This window comes from Pollachius pollachius (genome assembly GCF_949987615.1).
Source record: "Pollachius pollachius genome assembly, chromosome: 7".
Classification (NCBI taxonomy): Eukaryota; Metazoa; Chordata; class Actinopteri; order Gadiformes; family Gadidae; genus Pollachius; species Pollachius pollachius.
The window spans coordinates 637,104-650,044 of record NC_136940.1 but is presented as its reverse complement, the minus strand read 5'-3'; the positions used below and the strand labels follow the sequence as shown (position 1 = coordinate 650,044).

At 47.6% G+C, this 12,941-nt stretch overlaps 1 protein-coding gene across 1 annotated transcript; it reads right to left on the bottom strand.

The window, feature by feature from the left end:
- Window positions 1-3,803: 3,803 nt before the first annotated feature.
- atpaf1 (ATP synthase mitochondrial F1 complex assembly factor 1) lies at window positions 3,804-10,780 on the bottom strand. Its single transcript, XM_079739946.1, has 9 exons — window positions 10,559-10,780; window positions 10,019-10,136; window positions 9,510-9,572; window positions 9,114-9,176; window positions 5,811-5,861; window positions 4,940-4,987; window positions 4,707-4,802; window positions 4,293-4,397; window positions 3,804-4,002 (listed from the first exon to the last, which is right to left on the bottom strand). The coding sequence occupies exons 1-9, from the start codon at window positions 10,756-10,758 to the stop codon at window positions 3,817-3,819; spliced, it is 930 nt and encodes a 309-aa protein (XP_079596072.1). The 5' UTR covers window positions 10,759-10,780; the 3' UTR covers window positions 3,804-3,816.
- Between the last annotated feature and the right edge of the window lie 2,161 nt (window positions 10,781-12,941).

Sequence of the window (12,941 nt, the reverse complement as noted above, 5' to 3'; positions counted from 1 at the left end):
TATTATTTAGATATAGAGCTCCAGGACTTCCGCTAGGGCACCTGGAGTGTTCTAGAATATTTACACACAGCCAAAGGCTGTGTGCACCTCGCCATTGCGATACATCCACTTTAAACAGAGCGCATGGTACCGTGGCCGCAAGCTGCTCAGGGCCACACCCCCACCCTCCTTGACCCGCCTCTCTCCTCCTCATTTGCATTCAAGCTACAGACACCGAAACGGCGCGTTTGGGGAAAGCTCAATGTGTGACTGGCTCGTAGTGGCTGTAATTCTGCACAACGTCTGAATTTCGGGAACGTCTTCAAATGCTGTGTTAGGGGCCCACTAATACCTATATTAAAGCATCCATAAAGTAGCATGCCATGGTACCTTTAATCTTAAATGATTACATTGGATACACATGTTTAAAGAACACGTTATGACAATGTGATACTTTAGTAGAACTGAGTAGGACTTGTGAAGTCTTTGAGGGCTGAAGGTAAACCCTTTGCGATGGGACTGGATCCTATAACAACCCACCAGACTATCAGTCAGTTCTCAGGTCATTTTGGTACTGATTTCATGAACTGAAGGAACACAGACTGACGATTGGGACGACCTTCTGCTCCACGCGCTGCGGGGGGAGAGAACGCCTGTGGTCTGCTTGACTGGTATCAGGCCCACACCAGGACTGGGATGAGGCTTCTCCACCATTGGTTATCTGGTATCAGGCTCAACACAGGACTGGGATGAGGCTTCTCCACCATTGGTTAACTGGTATCAGGCCCACACCAGGACTGGGATAAGGCTTGGCAAATGTTCCTCCACCATTGGAGGAACATTTGAGCTCTCCTATTTAATGCAGAAACATGACCATCTTTTCTAAAGTATAAAATAAATATATGAAAGTATACTTTATCTTATCTTATCTAAAGCAGACCCCCTTAAGGGAGGAAGAGGAGGAGCCACCCGTCATCAGTACGGGAGGAGATCCCTTCAACACTGCTACTAGCAGCTAGCTAACAAGGGGCGTGTACCTATGTTCCCCGCTTTGTATGTGACCGGGGAACATAGGTCCCTGTGAGCAAATCTTTTTTTCATAGGACGGTAGGGGCAAGTACCGCCTTTTTCACCTCTGATTCGCCTGTGATCGGTTAGAATGTCTCTCCTCCAATTGGTTAGGGTTAGGTTTAGGGTTAACCCTCACCCTAACCATAACCATAACCCTAAACCTGACCCTAACCCTTTGCACCCGGGGAACATAGGACCTGGGGAACATAGGGATGACCCCCTAACAAGGTGATGTTAGCTAGCCGTTCAGCATTGCTACTAACAGCTAGCTAACAAGGTGATGTTAGCTAGCCGTTCAGCATTGCTATGAGCAGCTAACAGATAGCTGACAAGGTGATGTTAGCTAGCCGTTGAGCATTGCTAACAGCTAGCTAACAAGGGGATGTTAGCTAGCCGTTCAGCACTGCTACTAACAGCTTGCTAACAAAGTGATGCTAACTAGCCGTTAGGTGCTGATACTAACAGCTAGTAGCTAACAGCTGCCTAACAAGGTGATGCTAGCTAGCCGTTCAGCACTGATACTAACAGCTATCTGCTAGCTAACAAGGTGATGTTAGCTAGCCGTTCAGCACTGCTACTAACAGCTAGCAGATAGCTAACAAGGTGACGCTAGCTATCATTTAATAATTAATTAGCAATTAATTAATTAAGAGATAAACAATTTTAATGAGGTGGTGATGTAAGGACATAAATTGCTGTTAACGCTTTATAATAAGGTGCCATAATAAATAGCAAACTAGTCATTATCTATCCCTTTGTTAATATTTGTTAATTGTTACTAAAATATCTATTTGGCACAAGTTAATAGTTTTTTCATCATTAATTAAATATTAGTTGATTGCATAACCCTAACCAAACCCTAACACACGACCCTAACCCTAACCATAACACACGGCCCTAACCCTAACACACGGCCCTAACCTAACCCTAACACACGGCCCTAACTCTAACACACGGCCCTAACCCTAAAACACGGCCTTAACCCTAACACACGGCCCTAACCCTAACAAACGGCTCTAACCCTAACACACGGCCCTAAACCTAACACACGGCCCTAACCCTAACACACGGCCCTAAACCTAACCCTAACCAGCGACACTCTGTGGTCAGTGAAAAAAATCTATTAACTTGTGCCAAATAGATATTTTAGTAACAATCAATAAATATTAACAAAGGGTTAGGTAATGACTAGTTTGCTATTTATTATGGCCTTAATATAAAATGTTACCCAAATTGCTTTATGTTGTGATGATGTTAGAACATTAACGGTTGCGTGTTGTTAGGACATTTATACTTTTATGTTGGGATGTTTATGACATTATAGAAGCATCATGATCAGCAGTGTGGTAGACAGAGCTGTATTGGGTTTATATCATGCCAGAAACACTGAGGCCTAGTGTGTACTAATACTAGTACTAGGACACACCCTAACCCTATTACCAGTACTAATGACCAGAAGAGTCTACCAATTCCAGTACGCACCCTAACCCTAATACCAGTACTAATGACCAGTAGTGTGTATACCAATACCAGTACTAATGATCTACTGATCATTAGTACTGCTATTAGTACACAGTGTGTACTACTACCAGTACTATCGATCAGTAGTATGTAGTGTGTACTAATACTTGGTAGTATTGTTCCAATGAATTAACTTCAGATGTATTAAGTATAGTGTGTACTAAAACAGAAGTTTTATGTACCAATGACGTATAACCTAATAATGTAGTCGATACTTATACACAGTAGAAGCCTATGATGTAGTGTATTAATACAATAGTAACATACAGTAGCGTGTACTAATAGAACAGTATTGTGACATTATCTTCAGACAACTTATTCCAGGTCTCACCTGTCGTTTGAACTAATAGAATATAGTAGGCTATGCAGCATCATGTAGTAGTAACACACACACACACAAGCACACACATGCACACACACACACACACACACTCACACTAATACAGCAGTATTATATACTAATTAACTTCAGATACTGGTTCCAGGTCTCACCTGTGGAGCCGAAGCTTTCTTCTTCCTCAATAAAGATGGGATTTATTTTTCCTGCAATTAAACCCGAAGTTTCTATGCAATAATAGGAGTATAAAAAAAGAAAAAATAACAATCGCGATGAGTCTCCAGCAGACATTTGGAAAGTCTTCATCCGCCGTCCGCCTCCAGAGAAATATAACACGCCGCGCTGAACCGAGCGCTCCTACAGACGCGTCCTCTTAGCCAATCAGCGGCCCGTTCTCCAGGTGCGTCCTCTTAGCCAATCAGCCGCCAGTACTCCAGGCGCGTCCTCTTAGCCAATAAGCGGCCCGTTCACACATGACTCATGACTGGATCCTCAGCGCAAGGAAGGCAACAACACGTGCTGAAGGTAGGCTTTACTTTATTACACACTGAACCAACACAAGCAGAACACCAGGAGGTCCTCCTCTTCCTGCGGAGGTAGCTGCAGTTCAGCGCCACGGCCACTGGGGGGAGGCAGAGCTCAGCTGGACGAGACATGACGGGCCGAGAGACGTCTCACACGCTCTTATTCCCTCTGTCGTAGTCTCTCTCTCTGCCATCGGGTCTCTCTCCCCTAGTCTCCCTCCCCTAGTCTCTCTCTCCCTCCCTCCCCTAGTCTCTCTCCCCTAGTCTCTCTCGTCCTCCCTCCCCTAGTCTCTCTCTCTGCCATCGGGTCTCTCTCCCCTAGTCTCCCTCCCCTAGTCTCTCTCTCCCTCCCTCCCCTAGTCTCTCTCCCATAGTCTCCCTCCCCTAGTCTCTCCCCCCTAGTCTTTCGCCCGCCCCCAGCCCGTTCTCCTCCAGCTCCTCTATCACCGCCATGTGCTGGAAGCCGGCGGGGGCGTGGTTAAAGCTCTCCACCAATCTGAACGTCTCCGGCCGTGAGCTCCCGTAGAACAGCTGCACCTGATTGGCCAGACACTGGGCCTGATGCACAGTCTGACACACACACACACACACACACACACACACACACACAGGTTCATGAGGAGGATGTCACAAAGTGGTTTAACAAAGTAAAAGTCCCGCTGGGCCGAGTTGTAAAACAGAGACACACACACACACACACACACACACACACACACACACACACACACACACACACACACACACACACACACACACACACACACACACACACACACAATCTTGGTTCTCGACGTTCAGAACCAAGATGGCGGCTGGGCGGGTCCAGAGGACGAGGAGGGCGTGTGATTGGCCGGACTCACCATGACCTTGGGGTCCCTCTCGGCGGTCATTAGGACGACGCCCCTTTCCTGCAGTTCAGGGAAGTGATACAGGACCAGCTGGCTGGGGGCCCGCCCCCCCAGCACCTGGGGACCAATGGGAACACAGCCCGGAGTCAGCAGCCAATCACAGAGCAGAACACCTCTAGCCAGCTAGAGCCGGGCGTGAGGAGGGAGGAGATGAGGAGGTAGAGGAGGAGGAGGAGGAGGAGGAGGGGGAGGAGGAGGAGGAGATAGATGAGGAGGTAGAGGAGGAGGAGGTAGAGGAGTAGAAGGAGATAGAGGAGGAGGAGGAGGAGGAGGAGGAGATAGAGGAGGAGGAGATAGAGGAGGAGATAGAGGAGGAGATAGAGGAGGAGATAGAGGAGGAGGAGGTAGAGGAGAAGGAGGAGGTACCTGAGCGTTGATCAGGGAGGTGAAGTGCAGTTGGTGACCGGACCACTCCCCCAGGAAGAACTCGTATCCCTCCGCCTGGGGCAGAGCGAACAGGAACTACAACCACACGGCTCTGTTAGAGAGAGAGTGTGTGTGTGTGTGTGTGTGTGTGTGTGTGTGTGTGTGTGTGTGTGTGTGTGTGTGTGTGTGTGTGTGTGTGTGTGTGTGTGTGTGTGTGTGTGTGTGTGTGTTACCCTGGGACAGGACTCCGCTCTGCTGAACATGAGTCCAAACGTCTCCGTCTGGAAGACAGAGGAGGACATGAGTTCTAGAGAGTGTTCTAGAAAGAGGGTTCTAGAGAGGGTTCTAGAGAGAGGGTTCTAGAGACGGGGTTCCAGAGAGGGGATTCTAGTGACGGAGTTCTAGAGAGGGGGTTCTAGAGAGAAGGTTCTAGAGATGGGGTTCCAGAGAGGGGGTTCTAGCGAGAGGGTTCCAGAGAGGGGGTTCTAGCGAGAGGGTTCCAGAGAGGGGGTTCTAGAGAGAGGGTTCCAGAGAGAGGGTTCCAGAGAGGGTTCTACAGAGGGGGTTCTAGAGAAATGGTTCTAGGGAAAGGGTTCTAGAGACACGGTTTTACAGAGGGGGTTCTATAGAGAGGGTTCTAGAAATGGGGTTCTTTAGAGAGTTCTAGAGAGAGGGTTCTAGAGAAAGGGTTCTAGAGAGAGGGTTCTAGAGAAAGGGTTCTAGAGAGAGGGTTCTAGAGAGTGTTCTAAAGAGAGGGTTCTAGAGAGGGTTCTAGAGAGAGGGTTCAAGAGAGAGGGTTCTAGAGAGAGGGTTCTAGAGAGGGTTCTACAGAGAGGGGGTCTAGAGACGGGGGTTCCAGAGAGGGGATTCTAGTGACGGAGTTCTAGAGAGAAGGTTCTAGAGAAGGGGTTCCAGAGAGTGTTCCAGAGAGGGGGTTCTAGAGAAAGGGTTCTAGAGAGAGGGATCTAGAGAAAGGGTTCTAGAGAAAGGGTTCTAGAGAGGGTTCTAGAGAGAGGGTTCTAGAGACGGGGTTCCAGAGAGGGGATTCTAGTGACGGAGTTCTAGAGAGGGGGTTCTAGAGGGTTCTGCTGGTGGAGGACTCACCGGTATGACGGCGCTGATGGTGTCCTTGGTGGAGTAGAACCTCATCCAGAGCTGGAACACATTAAGATCTTCTAGAACATCAAACCCTTCATAACACAACCTTCTATAGCACCCTAACTAGAGGGCTAGTTAGGGTAGTACTGGTAGAGAGGGTTAGTTAGGGTAGTACTGGTGGAGAGGGTTAGTTAGGGTAGTACTGGTAGAGAGGGTTAGTTAGGGTAGTACTGGTGGAGAGGGTTAGTTAGGGAAGTACTGGTGGAGAGGGTTAGTTAGGGTAGTACTGGTAGAGAGGGTTAGTTAGGGTAGTACTGGTGGAGAGGGTTAGTTAGGGTAGTACTGGTGGAGAGGGTTAGTTAGGGTAGTACTGGTAGAGAGGGTTAGTTAGGGTAGTACTGGTAGAGAGGGTTAGTTAGGGTAGTACTGGTGGAGAGGGTTAGTTAGGGTAGTACTGGTAGAGAGGGTTAGTTAGGGTAGTACTGGTGGAGAGGGTTAGTTAGGGTAGTACTGGTGGAGAGGGTTAGTTAGGGTAGTACTGGTGGAGAGGGTTAGTTAGGGTAGTACTGGTGGAGAGGGTTAGTTAGGGTAGTACTGGTGGAGAGGGTTAGTTAGGGTAGTACTGGTAGAGAGGGTAAGTTAGGGCAGTACTGGTAGAGAGGGCTAGTTAGGGTAGTATTGGTAGAGAGTGCTAGTTATAAAGGGTTAGTTATATAGGGTTAGTTATACAGGGTAAGTTATGGTAGTGCTGGTAGAGAGGGCTAGTTATAGAGGGTTAGTTATAGAGGGTTAGTTATAGAGGGTTAGTTATGGTAGTGCTGGTAGAGAGGGCTAGTTATAGAGGGTTAGTTATAAAGGGTTAGTTATAGAGGGTTAGTTATGGTAGTGCTGGTAGAGAGGGCTAGTTATAGAGGGTTAGTTATAAAGGGTTAGTTATAGAGGGTTAGTTATAGAGGGTTAGTTATGGTAGTGCTGGTAGAGAGGGCTAGTTATAGAGGGTTAGTTATAAAGGGTTAGTTATAGAGGGTTAGTTATAGAGGGTTAGTTATGGTAGTGCTGGTAGAGAGGGCTAGTTATAGAGGGTTAGTTATAAAGGGTTAGTTATAGAGGGTTAGTTATAGAGGGTTAGTTATGGTAGTGCTGGTAGAGAGGGCTAGTTATAGAGGGTTAGTTATAAAGGGCTAGTTATAGAGGGTTAGTTATAAAGGGTTAGTTATAGAGGGTTAGTTATAAAGGGTTAGTTATAAAGGGTTAGTTATAGAGGGTTAGTTATAAAGGGTTAGCTATAGAGGGTTAGTTAGGTCAGTACTGGTAGAGAGGGCTAGTTACAGGGCAGCGGTTTTCAATAGGTGAGGCGCGCCTCCCCTGGGGGGCGCCAAAGAGCCACAGGGGAGGCGCGACACGCAACACGCAAAGAAAAGATACACATCTGTATGCAGCTCTATTGATATCGGTAATTGTGAGTGCATGTATTAGTTTTAAAATGCATCGTTTCCTTGTCCCAAGTCACCAGAAGTCAGCATTAAGGGAGGAGACAGGACCCAGCAAAAAACGTAGGAAATATGATCCTGAATGCGTTTCTGGTTGTCTGTGGAGAGCGAGTTCCCCCAGATCTCCACCAAGGCTATGAAAGTCCTAATCCCCTTCACCTCCACCTACTTGTGTGGGTTTTCCGCACTGACCCTGATTAAAAACAAATACAGATCAAGGCTTCAGGTGGACGACGACTTGCGTTTATTTCTCTCTGCATTGCAGACCCGCATCGAACACCTCTGCACATCAAAAGCGAGGCCTCATTGTTCCCACTGATATGGTCGATTAAATTGAAAGTCAAAGTTGTGTTGTCTTGAATGCATAGATTGGTTGGGCCATAGGGTTGATGCCAATCGTAGCACAAATGATGTGAATTTTGTGCATTTTGTTTGTGGTTTAAATTTGAGGTTTTATGTGGCTGAAATCGTTAACAAATTTGATGAAAATATGTGAATCTGTTCGATATGATAGCATGCAATTGTCGTTCATTGATCAGAGAGCCCTTCAAATGTGCGCTTAAGGCCCAGACACACAGCGCCGATTTCAGCCGTCGTCGGTTGTAGCTTTGGCACGGATTACACATGTTAAGCATGTTTGGTTGACTTGTGGATAGGCCTACTGATGTTCAGTGATTTTTTTGAAGCCTCAATTAGGCCTGCATGAAGTTAGAAATTATTTGCTGTTGCAAAGAATCGTTCATGAATGCACTTTAAAAAAAGTTGTGGAAATAAAATGTCTTCAAATACAATATAAAAAAATATTTACATTTGATTAGTTATTGAAGTTATTGAAAGTCACCATTACCTGGAACACACAAAAGATGGCATTTACTGAAGGGGGGGGGGCTCGGCTGTCCTTACCTACTCTAAGGGGAGGCTCAGATTCACCCAATTGGAAAACCCCTGTTATAGAGGGTTGGTTATAGGGCGTATTCACACCAGGAAAGTCCTTAGTTTGATCTCTTTGGTCCGGACCAAAACGTTTATTTTTTGGTTTGGTGCGGTTCCTTTCCACATTGCAATTTTTCGCAACAGTCCGAGAATTTGTCAACAACGCACGTGTGTGCATAGATCGTTCAATCATTGGACAAGACGGGCGGGGGCGGGGTAACACGGGGTAACGCATAAAAAAAAAAGTAAACAAAGAAAACAAACTATGGAGATTATGGAGATTCAGCGTGCTGCCCTCGTTGTGCTTATACTGATGGTTTCATACAGTTGCAAACATTTGCAGTACTTTTGGAGCATCGGAGGCGTTTGGCACAACGCAGATTTTATGCTGTTATGCCCTCGGCGGACCGCTCCAACGCCTTCTCCCCCACCCTTGTGCTGAATGTATTAAATGCATCCGAATTATTATAAGTGTTCTCCAACATACTTTATATGTTGGCGTCTGCCCAAATATCCAAAGACATTTCGTCTCCTCTTCGCTACATGTTGAGCCACGAATCATTTTAACGGGTCGGATAACTTGAACGTTGATCTTTGAATTAACCGCGCTAATCAAACAATATAAATGATTAAGCAGCACTGGGAGCCTGTTGCGTCCAAAAAGGCATATTACTTTTAAAACTGGGTCGGACCGAGCGCGGCCGCTTTTCGAGCGAACCGCACCGGGGTTCTTCTGGAAGCCAACAGAGACCACCACTGGGCTGGCTCTCGGACCGGCTGTTTGGTCCGGCTGTCCGCCCCATACATTTTTTTGGTTTGGTTCGAACCAAACAAGGCAGGTGTGAATACGCCCATAGCGGGATAATTATCGAGGGCTAGTTAGTACCTCTGAGATCTCCTCTCCGGTCTTGTCCTGGACCAGGTCCAGGTCTAAGATGGACGCCAGCGTCTGGAACACGTGAGGGAGGTTAAGGTTAGTTAAGGTTCATAGTCAATATAGTTAAGGTTATACCACAGCTGGGGCTAGTTACTAGTACCAGCTGTGGTAAAACTAATACTAGTTATACACAGTGTTGGGAATGTTACTTTAAAAAAGTAATTGGTTATAGTTACTCACTACTTGTTCCAAAAAGTAACTAGTATATGAATTACTATATAATAAAAGTAACTAGTTACCAGGAAAAGTAACTATTTGCGTTACTGTAAAAAAAAAGAAAGAATTTGGAGAGAGAGAGAGAGAGAGAGAGAGAGAGAGAGAGAGAGACCCCTGGTGTCTCCTCACCTTGTCTTTAGTGAACCCTCCCGTCTCTCTTCCGCTAGACGCCAGATGGTCTCTCTTCTCCAGCTGAAACACACAAGATGGTGACCCTCACCTCCACCTCCTCCGCCCTCACCTCCTCCATCCTCACCTCCACCCTCACCTCCTCCGCCCTCACCTCCTCCATCCTCACCTCCACCCTCACCTCCTCCCTCACCTCCTCCATCCTCACCTCCTCCTCCCTCACCTCCACCTCCTCCCTCACCTCCACCTTCCCCCGTCTCTCCACCACCCACCTCCTCCTCCTCCACCATCACCTCCTCCACCCTCACCTCCACCTCCTCCACTCTCACCTCCTCCCCCTCCACCATCACCTCCTCCACCCTCACCTCCACCTCCTCCACTCTCACCTCCTCCCTCACCTCCTCCTCCACCACCACCATCACCTCCTCCACATCACCTCCACCCTCACCAGCACCTCCACCCTCCTCCCACCGTCATCATCCTCCTCCCCCTGTCTCTCCACCACCCACCTCCTCCTCCATCCTCCTGATGAACTCCGCCTGGCTGGCGCCCAGCTGCTCCACCCTGGACTCATGTCTCTGCTCCAACCGCAGCTCCGCCCGCGTCTGGGACTCCTCCGGTTTGGCTCTGGAAAGATGAACGCCATTTTAGAGTGAGACGGCTCCGCCCCCTGTAGCTCCGCCCCCTGAGGTTCAGCCCCCCCCCCCCAGTCTACTGATGATGGAGAGGAGAGGAAACAAGGGGGGGAAACAAGAAGACGAAACAAGGAGAGGAAACCAGGAGAGGAAACTAAGAAAGGAATTCAGAAGAGAGGAAACAAGAAGGGGAAACTAGGAGAGGAAACCAGGAGAAAATAAAACATAGTATTATATTACTATGTATTAGTATTTTTAGCACAGTATTAGTATGTATTAGTATGCATTAGTATTAGTATTTAGTGTTTATTAGTATTAGTATTTATTAGCAGGCATTAGTATTAGTTTATTATTAGTATAAGTATGTATTAGTATATTATCAGTACTAGTAAACAAGGAGCGGACACCACTCACCTCCGTGCCCTCTGGATCTTCTCCCGGTAGCGGCTGTAGAACGGATTCTCCTCCAGCTCCTCCGGCTCCTCCGGGTTCCTCCTCAGGGAGAAGCTCCTGAAGTGCGCCGGGACCAGGCCGGGGATGAGCGGCCTGACGCCGCCGGCCCGCACCGCCAGCCGGCCGTGGAACCAACAGGCCATCTGCACTAGAGCCGCCATGTTCGCACCTCCCCCGTGCCGCGCGGATCTCCTCCCAGAAGCAACAGAAGGAAGGAAAAAAGGTTCCGCAAACACCCCCTTCAGTATTTAAAACGTAGTATTAATGGGGGAGGAGAGAGAGAGGGTTCCCCGGGTTGGAAAGGTTCATTCATATTTACAGATATGAATGAATCAATATATATATATATATATGTATAACTTCATTCATATATATATATATATATACGAATTAATATGTTTACATATATATACATGAATGAAAACATATATAAATATGTATTCATTCATATATATGTATATATATATATATGAATGAATGAACGAATGAATTAATGAATACACACATATATATATATATATACACAGGAGGTGGAGAAGGGGGCGGGTCCTCGTTAATGCCGTTGCCAAGGGAACGGCGTCACCCCGCCGAACTATAAAGCTAAGGGACGCTGGCGGCTCGGCCAGTAGAGAGAGGAGACTCAAGACACACACCTCTACACGCACACACACCGATACACACACACCACTACACACACACACTCACAACGCTACACTAACACAAACCACTACACACTGACACACACATACACACACTCACACACACACAGACACACACACAAACCGCTACACAAGTCCTCCAATTCTAACGTCGGCCGGAGTCCGCGCGCTCAGAATGCGTTATGACGTGCAGCAGCAGAACAGGTAAACACACACACACACAGACACACACACACACACACACACACACACACACACACACACGCAAACACACACACACGCACGCCTTGTTTCCATGTATTTAAAACGTATTACTATGTATTATTATTTGTAGCCTATTTAAGAGGTAGCATTACTATCTATAATTAGTATTTAAAACTTAGAATTAGTATGTATTATAAGTATTTAAAACGTAGTATTACTATGTATAATTGGTATTTGAAGTGCATTATTATTATGTATTATTTGTATTTTAAGCACAGTATTAGAATGTATTAGTATCAGCATTTAGTGTGTATTAGTATGCATTAGTATTAGTAGGTATTAGTAGTATTATTAGTAGTATTATTAGTAGTATTATTACGAGTTTGTATTACTACTAGTATGTATTAGTATAGTATAGTATTATGTATTAGCATTAGTATTTAGTAGTATGCATTAGTATAGTATAGTAATATGTATTAATATTAGTATTCATTAGTATTACTATCAGTATTAGTGTTTTTATGTAGTAGTATGTGGTAGCAGTATTAGTATAGTAGTATTATCGTATTAGTATAGTAGTGTTATAGTAGTATTATTTAGTGTGGTTTGGTTTCCTGCAGAGAGAGAGAGCAGCCAGAGGCCACGCCCCTCACAGCCACGCCCCTCACAGCCACGCCCCTCACAGCCACGCCCCAAAGACCCGTGCGTTACCATGGTAACGTAAATATACTATAAAAAGGTTGTACTGGGAGCTGCTCTGTAGAACCAGTAGCAGACTGGTTCTACTGGGAGCTGCTCGGTAAAGCCTGTCTGCTACTGGTTCTACTGGGAGCCGCCCAGTAGAACCAGTAGCAGACTGGTCCTACTGGGAGCCGCCCAGTAGAACCAGTAGCAGACTGGTCCTACTGGGCGGCTGGGAGCTGCCAGTCTGCTACTGGTTGTACTGGGAGTGTACTGGGAGCTGCCTAGTAGGACCAGTAGCAGACTGGTTGCACTGGGAGCTGCCCAGTGTGTGGTACGTCCCGGTTGAGCTGTGTTGTAATAGACCCCTCCCCCTCCAGGCGACGGACAGAGGGCGTCGACCAATAGCAGGGAGCGCTGGCGCCAGCAGAGCGTGGGCGGAGCCTTCTCCTCGCTGCGGGCGCTGCTGCCGGCCCACCCCCCCGACAGGAAGCTGAGCAAGAACCAGACGCTGCGCCTCGCGCTGCGCTACATCCACTTCCTGTCCACACTCACCACAGAGGAGGGGGGGCGGAGCCCGAGCCACCAGGTTGGGGCAGGGAGGCGGAGCCCTAGTGACCAGGTGGGGGTGGGGGGGCGGAGCCTGAGTGACCAGGTGGGGGTGGGGGGGCGGAGCCTGAGTGACCAGGTGGGGGCAGGGGGGTGGAGCCTGAGTGACCAGGTGGGGGCGGGGGGGTGGAGCCTGAGTGACCAGGTGGGGGCGGGGGGGTGGAGCCTGAGTGACCAGGTGGGGGCGGGGG